At 34.5% G+C, this 21,111-nt stretch overlaps 2 protein-coding genes across 5 annotated transcripts in view; both read left to right on the forward strand.

The window, feature by feature from the left end:
- Positions 1-10,937, forward strand: part of LOC108208758 (uncharacterized) — a 42,845-nt gene extending 31,908 nt beyond the window's left edge. The window contains exons 32-37 of one of the 2 annotated variants that reach the window (XR_010288900.1): positions 8,073-8,229; positions 8,847-8,929; positions 9,016-9,131; positions 9,613-9,698; positions 9,882-9,981; positions 10,290-10,937. Coding sequence is in view for 1 of the 2 variants with exons in the window: in XM_017379282.2 (XP_017234771.1) it covers positions 8,847-8,929; positions 9,016-9,131; positions 9,613-9,698; positions 9,882-9,981; positions 10,290-10,355 (451 nt within the window). In the remaining variant the exon portion in view is untranslated. The remainder of the gene's footprint in view (positions 1-8,072; positions 8,230-8,846; positions 8,930-9,015; positions 9,132-9,612; positions 9,699-9,881; positions 9,982-10,289) is intronic. The other variant, XM_017379282.2, reaches the window with a different exon arrangement.
- Positions 10,938-14,007: 3,070 nt separating this feature from the next.
- LOC108207538 (potassium channel KAT3) lies at positions 14,008-19,376 on the forward strand. 3 transcript variants are annotated; one of them, XR_010288901.1, is made up of 13 exons: positions 14,008-14,721; positions 14,924-15,139; positions 15,263-15,424; positions 15,762-15,819; positions 15,937-16,254; positions 16,438-16,677; positions 16,947-17,045; positions 17,120-17,152; positions 17,317-17,502; positions 17,774-17,851; positions 18,368-18,417; positions 18,512-18,572; positions 18,805-18,963. XR_010288901.1 is itself a non-coding variant. In XM_064087476.1 (13 exons), the coding sequence occupies exons 1-13, from the start codon at positions 14,540-14,542 to the stop codon at positions 19,306-19,308; spliced, it is 1,893 nt and encodes a 630-aa protein (XP_063943546.1). In that variant the 5' UTR covers positions 14,009-14,539; the 3' UTR covers positions 19,309-19,376. The 3 variants fall into 3 exon arrangements, 2 of the variants coding, with proteins under 2 accessions (XP_063943547.1, XP_063943546.1); XM_064087476.1 differs by lacking the exon at positions 18,368-18,417 and adding an exon at positions 19,208-19,376 and having other exon boundaries at positions 14,009-14,721; XM_064087477.1 differs by lacking the exons at positions 18,368-18,417; positions 18,512-18,572.
- The last annotated feature ends 1,735 nt before the right edge of the window (positions 19,377-21,111 follow it).

Below are 21,111 nucleotides of genomic sequence, written 5' to 3' on the forward strand. Positions count from 1 at the left end.
TGTCATGTTAAATCAGAGAATATAAAATTTCACAATTTCGTAATTATAAGGTAGACAAAAATAATTTATGCAAACTCTCAAAATTTAGACTGAGACATACTCTGATGATTCAGATAAAATAATATAACCCCCTTTTTTTTTTTTTTTTTTTTTTTTTTTTTTTTTTTTACATCAAGGACGCTTCTCAGTGTAAGTGAGGCACGACCTTTAAATATACTATTGCATTAGTATTTCTCCAGTAATCAGAGATTGTGACTGGTCACCATAGATTATAAAATCTAAGCAATTACTTAATACCAGCAAATGTTTGGTTCTTCCCAGTCACTGTCATATTAACATCTAAGATCTCAAAGGAGTACCATGCTTATTTTTCAGGGGGTTTTGTCTCAAGTAATAAAAAAAATCAGAGTTTATAGTCACTGTCTAGTATATGAGAGAAAATTTAAATTAATCAGTCTCACTTATAATTAAGATATGTGAAGTAGTAGAGTCTCAATGATATCAGCATGCATAGTGTGAACTAGTGTAGCACAAAATTGAGATCAGGATTAAGGAACTTAGCTGAGATTCATGATTACTCATTCAGAACATGCTTCATGGTATCTTCATAGGTGTTTTGTCTCAGAGAAGATAAAAATGAGATCATTTATCAAGATTTAGAGAATGTTATCAGAGAATGTTATCAGAGTAAAGCAATCAGAGTATATCATCAGAGAATATCAATCAGAGTTTATCAATCAGAGTATATCATGGCAGATGTGTGAGTAATACATATGGTAAATTTAACAATTTAAATTTTAAAGATCTAACCAATATGTTTACTCAGTTCCTGATATCATTCCTAGCTCATTCACCAGCCTAGTAAAAGTTACTTCACTTAATGGCTTGGTGAAGATGTCTGCTAGCTGCTGTTCAGTAGGAACAAAGTGAAGTTCAATGGTTCCTTCCTCCACATGCTCCCTTATAAAATGATATCTTATACTGATGTGCTTTGTCAGAGAATGTTGAACTGGATTTCCTGTCATAGCAATAGCACTTTGGTTATCACAATAAATAGGAATTTTAGAGAAGGATAACCCATAGTCCAACAGCTGATTCTTCATCCAAAGAATTTGAGCACAACAGCTGCCTGCAGCAATATACTCTGATTCTGCTGTTGATGTTGAGATGGACTTCTGCTTCTTACTGTACCAAGAAACTAGTCTTCCACCCAGAAATTGACAACTCCCACTTGTGCTTTTCCTGTCAATTTTGCAACCTGCAAAATCTGCATCAGAGTATCCAATTAGACTAAAATCTGATTCTCTAGGATACCATAATCCCAATGATGTTGTTCCCTTGAGATATCTGAATATCCTTTTTACTGCAATCAGATGAGGCTCTCTTGGATCTGCCTGAAATCTTGCACATAGACATGTGGCATACATGATGTCTGGTCTACTTGCAGTCAGATAAAGCAGAGATCCAATCATGCCTCTATAGTTTGTGATATCCACTGATGCACCAGTGTCTTTGTCTAGTTTGGTTGCTGTTGCCATAGGGGTAGTTGCAGCAGAACTGTCTTGCATACCAAATTTCTTCAAAAGATTTCTGGTATACTTGGCTTGATTTATAAAAATCCCATCTTCAGTCTGTTCAACTTGTAAACCCAGAAAATAACTGAGTTCCCCCATCATGCTCATTTGGTACCTAGACTGCATGAGCTTGGCAAATCTTTGACAGAGTTTAGCATTAGTGGAGCCAAAAATTATGTCATCAACATAGATTTGAACTAAAAGCAGATCATTACCATGATTCAAATAAAACAGAGTTTTATCTATGGTACCTCTAGTAAATCCACTTTCAAGAAGAAATTGAGCTAGAGTTTCATACCATGCCCTTGGAGCCTGCTTTAGTCCATAAAGTGCTTTGTCCAACCTGTAGACATAGTCTGGATGTTTTGGATCCACAAAACCTGGAGGTTGTTCAACATATACCTCTTCATCCAGTTTCCCATTTAGAAAAGCACTTTTGACATCCATCTGAAATACTTTGAATTTCTTGTGTGCAGCATAGGCCAGAAAGATTCTAATTGCCTCCAATCTTGCAACTGGAGCAAATGTCTCATCATAATCAATACCTTCCTGTTGTGAATACCCTTTTGCCACAAGCCTTGCTTTATTCCTTGTAATGACACCCTCACTGTCAGTTTTGTTTCTGAACACCCATTTTGCACCAACTATTGATCTGTCTTTAGGTCTTGGTACTAGGGTCCAGACTTTATTTCTCTCAAATTCATTTAACTCTTCTTGCATTGCTTGAATCCAATCAGGATCTTGAAGAGCTTCCTCCACCTTTTTGGGTTCTGTTTGTGACAGAAAGCAATGATGTAAACACTCATTGGCTGTAGCTGTCCTTGTTTGTACACCTGCTTCTGGATTTCCAATAATCAAATCAGGTGTATGAGATTTTGTCCACTTCCTTGCATGTGGAAGTTGACCATTTTCATCATTGGATCCTCCCCCTTGATCCATGCTCTCCTGATTCTGATGATTATTCTCTGTAGCTCCCCCTACAATTGTGCTATCAGAGTTTGAATCAGTATTCTCTGATGAGTTTGAGTCAGCATTCTCTGATGAATCTTGAGTAGAGTCTGAAACATTCTGATGCTCCCCCTCAGCAAGTGCTTCATCATCATGAACTTGTAAATTTTCATCAGAGTTTGCTGTATCTTTTTCACAGTCAGAGTTTGACTGCTCATTAGAGTTTATCGAATCAGAGAATATTTCTTCATTTTCAAAATGCAGTTCTTCATGATTATCCATATCAGTTAAGCCCATGATTTTCTTGTCATCAAATGACACATGTATGGATTCCATGATCACCTTGGTTCTTAGATTGTAGACTCTGAAGGCCTTTGTTATCAGAGGATATCCTACAAAGATGCCTTCATCAGCTTTTAGATCAAACTTGGTAAGCTGTTCTGGATGAGTCTTCAAGACAAAGCATTTGCACCCAAATATATGAAAATACTTTAGATTTGGCTTCTTCTTCTTCACCATCTCATATGGGGTCTTGCCATGCTTATTAATCAAGGTTGCATTTTGAGTGAAACAAGCTGTTTGAACAGCTTCTGCCCAGAAATAAGTAGGCAATTTAGCCTCATCAAGCATAGTTCTGGCAGCTTCTATAAGAGTCCTGTTTTTCCTTTCAACTACACCATTTTGCTGTGGTGTACCAGGTGCAGAGAATTGTTGCACTACACCTCTTTCTTTGCAGAACTCTTCCATTGTTGAATTTCTGAACTCAGTTCCATTATCACTTCTAATGATCTTCACTTTGTCTTCAGATCCATGGTCCAGTTGTGTCACATGATCCATCAGATGCAAGGCTGTTTCATCTTTAGAGTGAAGAAAATATACCCATGTGTATCTAGTATACTCATCAACAATGACAAGAGCATATTTCTTCCTTGCAATGGATGGTACATTGACTGGTCCAAATAGATCAACATGTAGAAGATGATATGGTTTATTTATTGAGAATTCAGTCTTACTCTTGAAAGATGTCTTTCTCTGCTTGGCTTTTTGACATGAATCACACAATCCATCAGATGTCAGTAGTGATTCAGGGAGTCCTCTCACAAGCTTTTTCTTTATAAGCTCATTTATGGAATTGAAATTTAGATGTGAAAGCTTCTTGTGCCATTTCCAACTTTCTTCTGCAGAGATCCTTGTAGACAAGCAAATTGCTTTTCCTTCAGAGTTTGTAGGCAAGTGGATTTCATAAATATTTCCATGTCTGTGAGCAGTTACTGCCACTTTGCCTGTTGACTTGCTTACTATCTCACTGTGTTCTTCATAGAAATCAACATGATATCCTCTGTCACAGATCTGACTGACAGAGAGTAAATTGTGTTTCAGCCCTTGAACAAGAGCTACATTTGATATGATGACATTTCCAAGATTGATGTTGCCATATCCCAGAGTCCTTCCTATGTTGCCATCTCCATAAGAAACACTTGGGCCAGCCTTCTCCACAAACTCTGACAGCAGGGCCTTATTTCCAGTCATGTGTCCTGAACATCCACTGTCCAAGACTAGAATATTCTTCCTGTTGCCCTGCAATCACAAAGACCACTAATTGTTAGTTTTAAGGACCCAGACTTGCTTGGATCCCTTGGCCTTATTAAGTTTGTTAGCTTTTGCAGCGGTATTATTATCAGAGTTTGAGCTAACAGACTTTGCAACAGAGTTTGTACTAGAAACAGATTTTGTACTTGCAGAGCTTTTATTAAACTTCTTCAAAGAAGGTTTCAATTGATAATAATCATAATACAAACTATGATATTCTTTGCAAGTATAAATAGAATGCCATAAACTACCACAATGAAAACATGGATCTTGTGGTTTATATCTAATACTACTTTTTCTAACTCCAGACTTTGTAGGTAAAGAGTTAATGTCCTTGTTCTTCCTGCAAAAATTAGCAAGATGATTAGTATTACCACAGTTATGGCATGTCTTCCTAGGTGCATTTGGAACAGGCATGTAGTTATTACTCTTGTCTATTCCAATCTTGCCATTTCTATTTTTCCTAGGCTCCTTGTTTTTGTCATCAGACTTTACCTCTTTAAGCTTATGTTTAAGCTGTTTCTGAGTCATCAGTCCTATGTTAACCTGTTTGGGCTTTTCAGATTTTAAATTGTTGTTAATCTCTGATTTTGGTCTACATTGTTTATTCTTAGAGGATTCAACAACAAATTTAACAGGTTTAACCTTAGGTTTTTGAGTTTTAACAAACTCTGTTTTTGATGACTCAGCTTCTGAGTTATCAGTGTAACCTAGTCCCTTCTTCCAGTTTCCACTACCTAAGATATCCTGAGTAGTTTTGCCTGAATTAGTCCATGTTTTAATAATTTCCCTTTCCTTAGCAAGTTCTGATTGAAGAGATGCATACCTCTTTAATAATTCATCTTTGATAATGACAGCATCATCTCTTTCTTTCTGAACTTCCAACATCTGAACTAATTCTTTTTCAAGATAATCATTTCTTTTCTTTACACTTAGAGTTTCAGATTTTAATCTTTCATTTTCTAAAGTCTGATCTCTAAAGCTGGTATGCAAAGTTTTAAGAAACAATCTTAACTCAGTTATATCTTCAGTATCAAAGGCAAGAGTAGAATGAGGTACCTTAGCAGGAGATTCAGAGTTGTTGTCAGTGTTTGCCATCAGAGCATAATTGACTTCTTCTTCTGAATCAGATGTATCTGTCCAGTTTCCTTTCTTGGTGATAAAGGCTTTTTCTTTTTCCTTCTTGGCTTTCTTGCATTCAGATGCAAAGTGTCCCTTTTCACCACAGTTGAAACAGGTATACTTGTCAGCTTTTCCAGCTTTTCCTTCTTTGCCCTCATTCTTTTTAAAGTTCTTCTTGTCATAAACTCTGTCAGAGTTTCTGTCTTTTCTTGAAAAACTTTTGCCTTTGTTGAACTTTTTGTAGGCCAACTTCTTGAAGCTTTTCACCATCAATGCTGCTAACTGCATCATCTCATCGTCACTTTCTTCAGAGTCTGAGGGAACATCAGAGTTTGAGTCATCAGAGTTTGATGACTCAATGTCAGACTTTGTGATATGAGCTTTTCCTTTGCTCTTAGCAGCTTCCTCTTGAACTTTCAGAGCAACAGACTTTGATTTTCCTCCATGACGTTTGCTCCTTTGCTCCATTTCAAGTTCATGGGTCTTCAATCTTCCATAAACATCATCAAGAGACATTTCTCCAAGATCAAGATTGTCTCTTATTGTAGTGACTTTCAAATCCCATTTTTCAGGAAGAGCTAGAAGGAATTTGAGGTTTGAGTCTTCAAGATCATATTCCTTGTCCACCAGAGATAAGTCATTCAGCAGTTTGACAAATCTGTCATACAGATCTGTCAGGGACTCACCAGATTTTGAGTCAAAGTGTTCATACTCCTGTGTAAGGATTGTTTTTCTGTTTTTCTTAATGGCCTGAGTTCCTTGACATCTGGTTTCCAGAGCATCCCAGATTTGTTTAGCAGTTTTGCACCCAATTACCCTATTAGACATTGCATTGTCAAGAGCACTGTGCAAAAGGTGTTTCACCTTTGAGTCTTTACTAATTGACAGGATGTCCTCAGGGGTATAATCTTTCTTTTCTTTTGGGACCATCTTCTGAGGTTCATCAGCAAGCCCAACAGAGAGCTTGGTGGGCATATGTGGTCCATCAAAGATCCTGTCAAGATATTCTGGATCAACAGAGTCTAAGAATATTATCATTCTCTCTTTCCAGACTGGATATTCAGATGCCTTAAGGATTGGAACTCTAAAGGATGAAGCTTGTGATTTTTCAGACATGATTGTGTTTAAGATCTCACTGTAGTATTCTTAACAGAGCTGGCTCTGATACCACTTGTTAGGTCCTATAAATTCACTATATAATCTGATATAGCTATCACAATCTGTAACACAGTAAGACAATATAAGAGATTGAAAGCAGTAAACTCTTATATTCACAAAGCTTTGAAGGTTACAAACACTCTCTCAGTGATTTATATTGTATCACTAAGAGCTGCTAGGGTTCTTAACAATATACTCGATAACTCAACTCCTATAGAGTAACCCTAATCTGTGTTTATATAGACACAGTTACAAAATCAATCTCTGATTTGATATCCTATAAATCAGCTATGAATTCTATCAATCAAAGATTGCTCCAGTTTTCTGTTTAGTTTCCATAGTCAGCAAATCACTCCTCAGCTTCTATCCTTCCTTGAAGTATATCCGCTTCTGAGCTCTTTCCACGTGTAAACTCTGTCGAGTCTTGACTATGTAAACTCTGATCAGACTTTATTAAACTCTGTCAGACTTTGCTAAACTCTGTCAGACTTTGCTAAACTCTGATCAGCTTCCAGTTTAAACTCTGATGATTCCTGTTCTAAAACAAACCTTAAGAACATCAGTAATCATCAATTATATCTAACATATATATATATATATATATATATATATATATAGTAAAGATTATATAATATAGATAAAACACATTAATTTCATATTTCAAATAAAAAGTAATGGACAATTAGTTCATATACCAAAAGTCAAGCATCCCTAAGCTAAGAAAAACAGAATAGATGAGTGAAATAAACTAATCAAACATAATCATCCATCTCAAAGTCATGGAAATCTTCACCTCCATCTTGAGTATTCCTCAAGGATGAATCGGATCGGGAGGTACACCACAGTCATCTTCCACATCCTCATCAACATTAAAATTTGCAACTACTAATACTTGATAACTAATTAGAAAATTTATCAGTTGGCACATACGAATTCAAATGTACTACAGTTCCGTTCACAAAAGATGAATAACATAAACCAACAACACGCTTTGCAAATAATTGAAGCTCAATTGCACGACCTCTATAAGCATCCCACCACTCAACTCATATAAAAATAAAAGAAACACATATAACAATACATAAGCGACTAATACGGAAGTAAGACTAATACAAATGAACTTATGCACTGTCCAGGAAACAGGAGCAAAAATCACAAGTTTATGCACTGTCCAGGAGTGTCTAGGACAGTTTAGGAAACAAAGGAGAAAAACAAAGCATTAGGAAAAAACAGAGTAAAACAATCAGAATTTACTGTAAAACATTCTGATTTTATGCCATCCCTAAACGCGAACTTGATTCCCCATTCAACTTTACCAGACTAAAATATAAATGGAAAGACAATTTAAAATTGAGCATGCCACGTGACGTCAGACCATTGTTCCTCTGAAAATATCGTTGACCCTTGTAGATTGTGTAAAAAGACACCAAATATCAAATTAGGGTTTGGCAATACATAACCTACAAGGGTCTACAATATTTTTGGATAGGAACAAGGGTCTGGTGTCACATAGCATGCTCATTTTTAATTGTTTTTCCATTTACGTTTTAGTCTGGTAAAGCTAAATGGGGTATTAAGTTTGTGTTTAGGGAGTAAAACAATCAGAATGTAATTTTTTAAAACAAAAGATACAAAAAAGTAAAAAAAAAAACATTAAAACTGTTATTAAAAACTGTACAGTGGCCAGCGTGTATATACACACGTGTGTGTATGTATGTATATACATACGAGACGGAGTCAGTAACAAAGAAAGATAAATGGAGAAAAGCTTACCGGATTGCCTCCACCGCCAACTGAGAAAGAGATGAAGTCGCCATTGCAGATGAGTTTAAGAGAGGTGCAAACTCTATTCTATGTCATATTGTCATGTAAGTGTAGTGAAAAAAAACCCTAATTAGGTCGGGTCGGGTAAAACCCGTGGACTAGTATCCAGTCGCTCCTCGACTTATTATATTGCCCGACTCCCCGACTAATCGTCGACTCAATAACAATGCTTCTATCCCATGTTACTTTGGGAAATTGTTAGTACAAAACTAATAATGTTCAACAAGTTAACTTTGATCGACTATGAAGACACAACTTACATTTGTAATACACACTAAACTGCCTACACCAGATACTATTAAAACAATGGAACCTTTTTGCTATAAAATTAGTGTTACTGATCAGTGGCGACACATTGCTCAAACAGTGAGTGAGAAAATCAGAGTTTAAGGGAGCCAGTTATATTCAGTCCATATAAAGGTTGAATCCAGTGCAACAGACTCCCACATCAAATGGGACTATGTACATAGTTTTTCAGACACTTTATGAGTTTGACTTACCTGGATAGTAGTTTTTTCTAAAATATATGAACATGGAACATCTCAATAAATATAAGTTACATATAGAAGCAAAGAAGTTGCCTAAGATGTCTAGACAGTTAGTTAAATTATATTCATGGAAACCATGCAGGAGAAGGTGTGTAATTGCTGAGGCATTGGTGGAGAAGAATTTCGACCTGGCCTTCCAAGTGATATATGAGTTCACTCTTCCTGGTAGACAATTGCAGCTATAAAGGCATTATAATATGATTGTTTTTTAGCTTCGATATCCTGTTAAATCTAAGAAAATACTTTCCCAGCTGTTGATATCTATGCTGGAGTGGCTGCATCACTTGCCGAGCGGAAAAAGGGAGGGCAACTGACAGAATTTTTCAGAAACATTAAAGGCACAATTGAAGATGATGAATGGGACCAGGTTTTTAATATTTTTGGTGGCATCTCTATATTCTTTTAGTATCTTACAAGCCATTCGTGAATTCTAATGGATGCAAGATTCAAGTCTTATTCTTTTTGTTTGCCCGATATCTTTTGAACTGATAACTTTCAGATGGAAGGCATGGGAATGAAAATGGGTTATTCATGTTTTCTTATAAAGTACTACATGAATTTTGGAACATAGTTATACTTTAAGAAATTATAGCAGTGATACTTTTCTGTTCTATATGTACTAAGTAGACTTCTCTCTAATCAGTCTATTACTCACAAGTAAATTGTACATGTGTTAAAGGCTATCTGTCTTTCTGGTGATCCTAACTGGACCTTATTGTCAAGTAGTGCCTTTTTCTCTTCATTGTTCACTTGATTAGTATGTTTACATGGTATGCAATAAATGTGATTGTTCCATGTTAAACTAAGTCTTGGGATCTTTTCCATTATTGGTGTCCTATTTTTTGTAGGTTTTAGGGGCAGCAATTAATGTCTACGCTAATAAACATAAGGAACGACCAGATCGCCTCATTGACATGTTGACTAGTAGTCACAGGTAATTGAGTTGCTGCTCTCGTCATGTTCTTCGAGAACACACCTTGAATTGAAAAGAGTGCTCCAATGTTTAACATCTTGGTGGCGGAGCAGTATAATGTTTGCTTTAGCAGAATGTTATTGTGTTTCACAACATTGTTTCCTATTGTTATTAATTCTGATATTTCCTGTTACGATCTTGCAGGAAGGTGTTGGCTTGTGTTGTCTGTGGCCGTCTTAAGAGTGCCTTCCAGATTGCTTCTCGAAGTGGAAGTGTGGCAGACGTTCAATATGTTGCACATCAGGTATATCTTCTCTAAAGTTTTCTCTTTAAAATTGCATGAACTAATTAACAAACCAATAAAAAAATGATTAGTTTATTGAGTTGTTGCACACCTAGTATAACCCCAGTATAGAAAATTAGGTGAGAGCAATAACATTTCATTGTTAGTTCTTGTCATAATACTACATTAACATTGCAGAATAAAAACAAATGTTCTTTACTGCTTTTTCTAGCAATTTCGGAAATTAAATATAACGTTTCAAGTGATTTGCATCTAGGTTATATGAGCCTGAAGAGTTGCATTATAAATACATATTTCTCTTTTTGCAGGCATTGCATGCAAATGCTCTTCCTGTTCTTGATATGTGCAAGCAGTGGTTAGCTCAGTACATGTAAATTACTCGATGAGAGTCAACTATCAAATATTAATGCTCTGCACTGTGCAATATTCAAGAAGGTTACTGTTGTGCAGCTTTCAACAAACATGGATAAATGGGAAGGTCTATAAATTGAATAGACCTTAACTGCTAACGAGTGCTGTTTGGGCCTAGATTCAGTATGCACCATGGTTCTTTTGTGCATCTCTGGGCCCTTCAATTTCAGCCATTGCTATTAATCCTGTTCTTGAACGTCCTCTAATATTCAAAGCGTATATGGAACTTTTTTGGCAGTTGTCCATTGTGTACATATGAGCTGTAATTTTATACCAGGGAACCATTAGATCCCATAAGCCGGCAATCATGCAATTTTTTATCATTACAGCTATAGAGTCCTTGTTTGTACACTCAGTATCAGATGTAACAGCATTTTGGCCAAATATTGCCGGAGTGCTCAAATAGTTTTGTAAATAATTAATTATATTATGTGACATAGTACTGAGGTTTTAGGCAACTCTCATTCAGTTTTATTAATATAGTTTTGTACTACAGAATAACATAACCTAAAATGTTTGTATTAAAGCTAATTGCTTTTGCACTCTTTTTCTATAGGCCAATCTTAGTTTAGAATCAATAGATTCCTTGAACTACCCACAGTTTTGTTCATCTTAATTTATGAAACAGTTTCATAATGCACAGTGACAATCTTTGTTCAAAAAGTCCGTGAAATAAAAATTATTTACTGTTGTGTTTGGTTGAGATTGTTGTGTTTGGTTGAGATGAATGAAATGGAGGAAACAGATTGAAATTTAAATTTATTTGAATGTTTAGTAATTTCTTTACTTCTGTAATTTCATTCTTATCATCAAGGATGAGAGCTCAAACACTTTAATTTTATGAAGGTGTGTTCTATCCCATCTCATACCAATTTCTACCTAATTTTTATTTTATACAGAAGAAATATTTTTTTATACAAAATTTACATTCATTCCTTTTTTTCTCTCAAGTCCTTCCTTTTACCTTTTTTATCATTTTTTTTAATTTTCAGTTATTATTCCATTCCATTCACCACACTCAAATACAACATTAATTGGATTGGGATTTTAAAGCATTTTTTTGCATTCATGAAATCCGAGGGTATTCGATTGGGATTGTTTGAAATCCATTAAAATCTTGAGGTATTCAATTGGGATTTTAAACTATGCTACAAAATCTAGTGGTATTCAATTGGGATTTTAAATTATGCTTTAAAATCCGATAGTATTCAATTGGGATTGTTTAAAATCCATTAAAATCTGATGGTATTCAAATGCTGATGGATTTTTTTTCATTTCATAAAATGATAGATTTTGTGGCATTCTTCAGTGTATTTTAAGTTTTGTGAAATGCCACCAAATTCAATGGGATTTTGAAGCATTGTACCTAAATCCTATCAACTCTGGAACATTTCATCAAGAATCCGCAAAAAATCAAAATCCCATACAATCCATGAAAATCCATAGACTAAAAACAATGCATTAAAATCCCAATCGAATACACCCCGTTAGTTTCAACATAATCTTATCTAAATGAACGGACTGAATCTTAACTTTTGTATTTCCATAAGTTAATGAACGTTTACCGAAAATACATGGCAACATGAGAAAGATTACCTGTTCAAGAGAATTTAGATGATGATGGGTGGTCTAAATAAATAAACAAACGTTATTGAACAAGAAAATTCAGTACGAATTATCATCATATAATATTTTTTTAAATTTATAAATTTGTGTATAATTAGAAAAAGGTCTTAAATATTATAATTTGGGGTCGAGACATCCTAAATAACATATTTGAAAGTTAAAATGTCTTAAAAATCATATTCTGAAAATATGACCATGAATAACACTAAAACACAACATTATATACTGTTAGACATATAATAACAAAATAAAACAAGATGTATAATTTTAGCGAAATGTTATATGGGTTTTGGATTTCAAATGTTAGACAACTAATGTTACTTCATAACTTTGTATGATCAAGAGCTAGTGCCTAGGTACTATTTGTTTTATGGATTTGACCTGAAAAAAGGTAAACGCTAAACTAGTGCCAAGATCAAGTCCCAGACAAGCCGACCCAGCCGGAACAGGATAGCATCTTTGTTTTTAAAAATAAAAAAAAAGTAAAAATAAAAATAAACACTAAATGATTTAACGTTAATCGTTATAAAATTATATCTGGAATCATATTTTTCGGATACGATCTTTAATACATTATTACTTAAAATTATGATAAAAAAAGGTCAATATATTAAAGTTTTCGATTAATCTTTAAAATAAAAAAATTTAACTAATTTATCAATTATACTTCAATTTGATTAAAAAAATTCAGATTTATCCAAAAAATTTATGATAAAACTGCAGATAAATCTTGAATTGATATGTCCATCGATTAATTCTGATAATCAATTAGTTCTAATGACCGATTTTTAAAAGAAAAATATAACTTAAAAATAATTTTTGGTTTTGATTATTGTTAGTATTTAAATCAAATTATCCAAATCGTAAGCTTTGGAAGATAGGAGAAGATGTGGGCGTGCAGAGGAAGTTTCCAACCATGGCCACTTGACAGCACCACTCCTACTCAACCCTCCAATCGCCGCATCTTCTTCGTCTCCGCCAAGTTCCAGCCCCGTCGTTCCCGCCGCCAGAACACTAATTTCAATTACAACCTCCACGACGACGACGACGAAAACGACGACGTTCAAGTCCCAACGCCAGAACCCGAAGACACTGTAATCTTCCAATCAGGAGACAGCGGAGTTCAAGTGCCGAGTGGGTCTGATATACTGAGGGCTCTACAGAGAGCCACTGTTCGTAAACATAATACCAAGAAAAAGAAGCTGCTCCGGCCAGCTCCTGATTCCAAAGCGAAAACGGATATGAATTCTACTAGCAGTGGTGTTGAGACTCCTCCTGTCAAGCCTTTGCGAATTCGAAGCGACTGGAGTTCTCGTTTGGATGAATTGGAACGGCGTCTCCAGGACCTTTTGCAATAACAATTGTTTTTATTGTTTTTTGCTTTGGTATTGTTGTTGCACACAGATCGTGTTTCGATAAATTTAAGGAATGTCGAATGTCATGTATAATTGGTTTAGCATTGTTGTGTATGTAAACAAAAAATTTATAAGAAATGGTGACTTGATAGTATAGCTTCGGAGCTTTTGTTTTTGGAGTAGAAAGAAACAAACAATTTGTTTCTGAAATTTGGGATTAGGTTTTTTAATGGGACGATTTTGTGAAAGAATGAATAGAGGAAGCATTGCATGCTCTTGCTATTGCAATGGGAAGGACGTGCCCTGTAAAGTTGGGGGAGTGTGCTTGAAAAGTGCTAAATTTGATTGCTGTTGAGTTAGCTCTAAATCTTAGTGCATGGGTCAGATACAGTGGAGTTGGAGCTCAATCAGTTTGAAAATGAAGATCGAGGTGTGAGGATGGAGAAATACATGTTCATGTGATGAGGTTTTGACGGCTTCATTGAGTTAGTCTGATCTGATTCTGTTGCTTATGAATGGCTTTGTGTGCAGATAATTAAGATACAGAAACAACTGAAGCCAAATCCGGGAAGGGACTCAAATTGTCAGAGCACTTTGTGAAAAACAGTTAAAGAGGTGTCTTTTTTTTCCTGTCATACATATTATTTGTTAAGAATTACCAAAGCAAGATAGCAGATGTACTTCTCTTTGATTTGAGAAATTTTCCGACGTTTATAGATGTTAATAAGCTCAAGTAGTTTAACACCGCAACTGTATCAGGATCAACACTGAAGTCCACTGATTCTGATGCTATATTATAACCCTTTTCATTGAAACTTCACAACTGATAAGAAATATAATTTAGATAGAGCCAATAGTAAGAATAGTGAAGAACAAATTATGAAATATGAGGCTTTATACATTTCAGAAGCTACATAAAAAAGGAAGGAAAATATATGCTTCATATATACACAGATGCATATATTGCAGTGAAGAAAACAAGACAACTCAAAGTTAAGGAAAAAGACATCTTTGTTGACACTACTTTCGATGCAAGATACATGTGATGGTTTGGAATTTTGCATTTTCATTTTGACAACATTGTCATAATTTGAAGCATATGACTGTTGCTGATAGTAATTAATCACATCTATTGCTCATACATATCAAGTGCTGAGAATCAGGAGATGGCTTCCAAACATCATGTTAACTTCATGTATAAAAGTGGGGGTTCAAATGACAATGAGATTAATGTTATAACTTCAGTTTCTAGCAGTCTCTTGCCAGCTTTTGGAACTGTTGTGGGTGATCAAGAAGAATATTCATTGCTTGGAAAATATATTGTTGCTCCTTATGATCGTAGATATCGGTAGCTGCCCGCCTCTTTACACATATGTGTATTTTAGATATGTAGTTTGGCAATCTGTGACTTGTATACCATTTCTTGATTACCCTGCTTCCTTCTCTTTCAGTTCTGTTCTCTGAAATAGTATTTCTAAATTAAAAATACAAGTTGATAATAAGAGTCATCATTTGACTAAGCTTTTAACAAATTCGTCTATGTACCACAGGTGGTGGCAAACCTTTCTGGTGGTGCTGGTTATCTACTCCGCATGGTCATCTCCTTTCGAGCTAGCATTCAAGAAGGCATCTACAGGAGTACTTCTGTACATTGATTTGGTGGTTGACGTCTTCTTTGCCATCGATATCTTCCTCACTTTCTTTGTTGCTTATGTAGATAAATCTACTTATCTGCTCATTCACGATCACAAGAAAATATCAATGAGGTATGTAACTATAGGTTATGGCAAGAATTCATAGACTTATGCTCATAGACAGATAATACATACTTCCGCATTAGTTTATCTTTCAAATCCATTTATAATATAGCCGCACATGATTCTGTTTAGGTATATCACACACCTCTGGTTCCCATTGGACGTTGCATCAACTCTCCCATTTCAGCATATATACCAAAGTTTCTCTGGTAAAAAGCATACCAGTAATGTCTTTGGTTTCCTTAACTTGCTTCGGCTCTGGAGACTTAGACGTGTTAGTGAACTATTTTCCAGGTTAGATCTTTCTTCAGAAGCTCAATTCCAGTAACATTGTGAATATACAATATGCTTAGTTCCAATTGTAAACTATTGACCGTGAAAAATTGAGTTCTTTGTAAATTTTGACCATAAGTCTCTCGGTCTCACATTATCTTATAGAGGTCATATATATTGATCTAAGGCATATAACTCTCTACAGAACCATGAATTGCAACTATAAGTAATTGTTTTCCCCTAAGAAAGCTAATATTTCTTACATATATATATATATATATATATATATATATATATATATATGGTAAATGAAGAGATTAGAAGCTGATTCGAATCTAACTGGAACCTGTTTATCCAGGCTAGAGAAAGACATACGCTTCAGCTACTTTTGGACAAGATTCTGCAAGCTTATATCTGTAGGTTCTAAATTTCCCTAAACTATGTTACACAAATACTTCTAGCGAACTCTGTTGTTAGTGTTCAAATTAATTTCAAGTCTTACAAGTTATCTTTTAAACCTGTAACTATCTCAGGTCACAGTACTCGCAGTGCACTCAGCAGCATGCTTTTACTATTGGCTAGCTTTTCAACACAAAACACCTTCAGAAACTTGGATCGGACATCATCTAGGGGATTTTAAAGAGAAAGGCATCTGGGTAGGCTACACCTATTCAATGTACTGGTCAATTGTGACACTTACAACAGTTGGCTATGGAGACTTGTACTCGAAGAATACAGGAGAAAAAACCTTCAACATTTTCTATATGCTATTCAACATGGGCCTCACAGCATATATAATTGGAAACATGACAAATCTTATAGTTCACGGTGCTGTTAGAACATCTATCATGGTAACTCTTGTTCTTCTCTTTATAGGTTCAAACACTCAAACTTTTGACTGAAATTGGAAAATGATACTTTAATATATAAAATATAACCATGAGACCATATATGGCTTCATTGGCTCTCCTTTAGTCTTCTGGCTCTAAATTATACACTACCTCATTTTGCTTGTTCATACAATGACCTTGCAGAGGGATGCCTTTAATGAATTATTACAATATGCAAGCAAAAATCGCCTTCCTGAAGGTTTGAAAGAGCAAATGCTCACACACATGCAGCTCAAGTACAAGACAGCAGAATTACAACAAGAAGAAGTTCTTCAAGATCTTCCTAAGGCAATCAGATCTAGCATTGCTCAACATCTTTTCCGGAACACTTTGGAAGACACCTACCTTTTCAGAAATGTCTCGGAAGAGCTTATAGGGCAGATGGTAAAACCTTTATTCCTTGGATATGCTTCCATGTTCATGACATGCTCAAAAGATTTTGAAGTTAAGATTACCTGTTCTGAATATATGAAGCACTTGGAAGTGGGCTACTCCCACAGTGTCCTGGAAAGCAGATTTCATATAGAGAAATCATAAATTACTACAATAGGTGTAATGGAAAATATGGATAATGAGTCTTTAAAACCCGAAGTTATCAGAGTTCCAGAGAATTTAATACATGCTGCATGCAATAACATGGCCTTTCTTAACAGGTATCAGAAATAAAAGCAGAATATTTCCCACCCAATGTTGAAATCATTTTGCAAAATGAGATGCCAACAGATTTCTACATTGTTGCCTGCGGAACCCTGGTATATATATTATCTTTTTCACAGGCCCATCTGGCGTCTAGCCTCCCACTGTGAGTAACAGTCTAAACTTGCAGGATATTCTGATACGCAAAAATGCAACAGAGCAGGTAAGCTTCTAAAATTATGTAATATTTATTATGTAGCATGTCAACGCAAGATTTATAAAGGTAATATTTAAATGAAGAAAGCAAGAGAAAGATGAATAATATATTAGTCAATTTTTCAATGTATTTTCCGAAGTGTTAGCAAACTTAAGCTCAGGGCCTTCCAGTTCTTGACTAATCTAGGTGCAAGTGATGTCTTCGGGGAAATAGGAGTAATTTTCAATGAGCCCCAACCTTTCACGGTGAGAACAAGGAGTCTTTGTCAAGTAATTAGGATCAGCCATCCCTATTTTAAGCAAACACTGCAGCCGTTGAATAGAGATGGAAAGACAATACTTGCCAACTTTGTTAAGGTTTGAGTCCATTTCAACTTATCTGAATATAGTTATCAATTATTTTCCACTTGTTTTTTCTCGAAATTTTTGGATTTGGCATCTTAATAGAGTGGGAGAATTGTCGTCTATTTGGAAATTAAAAAAACTTACGAGTGTACAGAAATATCATAATCACTAGTTCCAGACTCAGATTTTACATCCTCGAGGGTTTTCTGCTATGACATCAGTTCTTTTCTATAATGTATTCATCAGCATGTATAAAATTACATGTACTGACCTTCCGGTGCAGCATTTGGAGGGCCTAAACAAGGATATGCAGGATGAAATTCCATCTTTATCTGATATGCAAGATTTAATGAATATCAAGGTACTTCCTTTGAATTGGTGTTATTTATGAAAACCATATTCATCTAAATCTACAGTAGATATAAGATTCTTGTCTCCTCTATACATTTCTATATCGTATATGTGATCCTGAACCATCAGAATTGCATGATTCCCTGAGCAGCATCTCCTGAGATAATGAGATTTCTTTAAAATAGAAAGCAGTGTATTCCTCTAACTTGATGACTTAAATTTAATTTGAGTCACAAGGTACAAAGTTCTAGCGAAGTATGTCAGTTCATCACTTCAATATGGAAGCACAAAAAAAATCATAGGTCCCGAATTGAAATATGACAAATTCTAGGCTTAGCAACACTATACACTAGTTTCTCAGGTAGGTGATTAACTTAAACATAAGCAAAAACGGAATTACACAGCTCATTGTTTGTCAAGAAGAGTGCTGACTGGAGATTACATTGACAAGAGTGCAGCACCCTTTTAACACTCCATCATAAGCAAATGTTTGTTAGTAATTTGTTTAGTTGTTTCTTTGAATTAGAACCTGGGTGACACTTTTCTCTAACAAGAATAAGTACAGGAAATTCCAAGGTACTGTACATGCTTCAGCAATAATGTTACAATAATTTGATTAACAGCAAGTTTCACTCAAGCAGAATCTAACAATATTTGATATGTTCTTCAGCATTCAGGATTACAAGACCATGAAGAAGCATCACATTTCGGTCACAGTGAACATACTAAAGGTTGTTAATAAGTTAAGGCCCGACTTGTCTATTGCGTAAATTAATAATAATTGTACATGCGTAAAAATACCAGAGGATAAAGGACCATAAATGAGTGATTAATACATGATAAATATTACTTGAAGATAAAAAAGAAAATGTGTCTCAACAGCACATTCTTCCATGTTGAACTTTGATGATATATGTAGCTACGATTACAATAAATTTTGACGACGACTATATTCATTTGCAGAAACACATATATATCCTACTACATCTTCAAATTACACATTCCCTTTGAGGTTGATTATACATGGGCACCATCCCGACAAGGAAGCATTAACGGAAAGTGAAAGAACCGGGAAACTGATCCATCTTCCTGAATCAATGCAAGACCTTCTAAGCTTGGCTGGTGAGAGCTATTTTATATCAGTCAAGAGATATTTACAGACTGAACATTGCATCATTAATAGAATATGCATGCAAGTCCAAATACTTTCTGGCTTCAGCAATGCAACTCTGTGCCTGTAGGCTTTTAAGCAACAAAACAAGTGCATTTACATTACATAAACTACACAAAATGAACACTAATCAGTTACCTATCTAGCTGTTTGTGTATGTAAAAATTAATATGTGGATTTTCTGTGGCCCTGCAGAAAAGAAGTTTGGGAAAAGAGGAAATGCAGTTGTCATGGCTGATGGTTCGAAAGTAGATCTCTGTGCTCTCAGAGAAAATGATAAGTTATTTATCTTTTAGTTCGACAAATATTATAGCATTTCAGGATCAACTATAAATTTCTATGGAAAAAGAGAATTCAAAGGTTACACTAAGAAAAGTTTCTGCAGCCTCAAATTCACAATATATATATATAATTTAAAATCCAACCGTATAGATATAAATATCTGGTAAAAATAAATGAATATGCAAATTTTAAATGATTTAATGATTTGGATCTTTCAATTTTTAACGGAAATTAATCGATCAATCTCTACCGTTAATATTGTATAAGACATCATTATTAAATCAATACTCTCCGTCTTGAATTTGCATGATAACCATTCTACCACAACATTTTAACATAATCTTTCACATCTGTGCAATCAATCACAAAAAGAAAATCGTTTAAATTTGATTACAGACAGTATGGGTTTCAAAGTATTTGTCACATTAGAAAATCTAGAATTAAACTAATGTATTGCCTTGAAAATTTACCCCGCGAGTACACTCGGACACAATTTGTATAAACTTCATAACTGTTACTAGGAGCAATAATTTTACAAGTATTTCAGTGATTTGATTTACAGAAAAGCTTTGGATGTCACAAAATTCACAGGTGATGTCCAAAATAATTAAGATAATTAATCTCAAATAACATTTATTAATGTCAAATAATCTAAAATTTTGTTTTTTTTGACGAAAATGCTATATCGTGTTATGTTTAGGTCTGAAAATTATATAAAATATAACATGATCCGACGTTTTAGGAGCAAAACGCAACACAATCTGATGTTTAGAATTTCGAAACACTAGATCGCATAGTGTTAAAGGATAATCGTCAGACGATTTAGCTTTTTGAATTGTAGAATAACATATCACGACCATCTTCTTCGATATTGGTATTTGAGACTATTTTATAGAAATTATGATAATTAACGAGCACCAGAATCTTTTAAGGGTTTGTATAGTGTGTGCTCATGAGCACATATTAAGCACTAAATTCTACTCCCTCCGTTTCAATTTACATGTTCAATTTTAAGAAAAAAACTTGTTTCAATTTAGTTATCCATTTCAACTATCCATGTAAACTTGTATTTCCAAAATCATTTATACTTCACATATCTCTTATTTATATTTCGTAGATCGACTTCATTTCACATATTATGATCATTTAATGTATCTAATTTATAACCATTCACTTTTCTTAAACTGTATAAATTTTTGATTATAAACATTTAATTTGAAATGGAGGGAGTATATCATTGGCTCATTTTGATTGGTGTGGTTATTGTATACAGAGGGTGTTCACCACTATTAAAAAAAACTAATAGTAATCATTTATAAATTTCAGTATTAGAGCATCTTCGAGGGTAATCTCTATATTGATTACCTAAAATATAATAAAATAATGGTTACCTAAAATATAAGTAAGCAAAAAGTTGTTTTACTCTAATGGTATTACCTATACTTGTTACCTATAATTTAAAAATTAATATTTTTATTCAATATTTAAGGTAATATATGTGAGAAGAGGTAGAGTTAGAGTAGTACTCCCTCCGTCCCTATTTATCTGTCTACTTTGGAAGTAAAAATTTGTCCCTATTTATCTGTCCATTTATACTTTCAAAACTAATTTAGTGATAGCTTTTCAAATATATCTCCATAATTTCAATTTTCAAGGCTTGACTTATTTAAAACTTGGTTGAATTCATGTTTTCAAGACATAAAGTATGGGTATTCCACCATTTTCAAGATATTAATTAGAGGTATTTAATGAAAAAGTTCATACAATCAATTATTTCTTGGTATGTGTTTTTTTTTCCAAAATGGACAGATAAAAAG

Source organism: Daucus carota, chromosome 2, assembly GCF_001625215.2.
Source record: "Daucus carota subsp. sativus chromosome 2, DH1 v3.0, whole genome shotgun sequence".
Lineage (NCBI taxonomy): Eukaryota > Viridiplantae > Streptophyta > Magnoliopsida > Apiales > Apiaceae > Daucus > Daucus carota.

What these genes read in the sequence shown, in the direction of transcription:
- LOC108207538 (XM_064087476.1), top strand. Translation starts at nt 14,540, where the DNA reads ATGGCTTCCAAACATCATGTTAACTTCATGTATAAAAGTGGGGGTTCA. An exon ending in CCTTATGATCGTAGATATCG is followed by an intron (nt 14,722 to 14,923) that starts GTAGCTGCCCGC and finishes TATGTACCACAG; the next exon opens with GTGGTGGCAAACCTTTCTGG. An exon ending in CTGTTAGAACATCTATCATG is followed by an intron (nt 16,255 to 16,437) that starts GTAACTCTTGTT and finishes ATGACCTTGCAG; the next exon opens with AGGGATGCCTTTAATGAATT.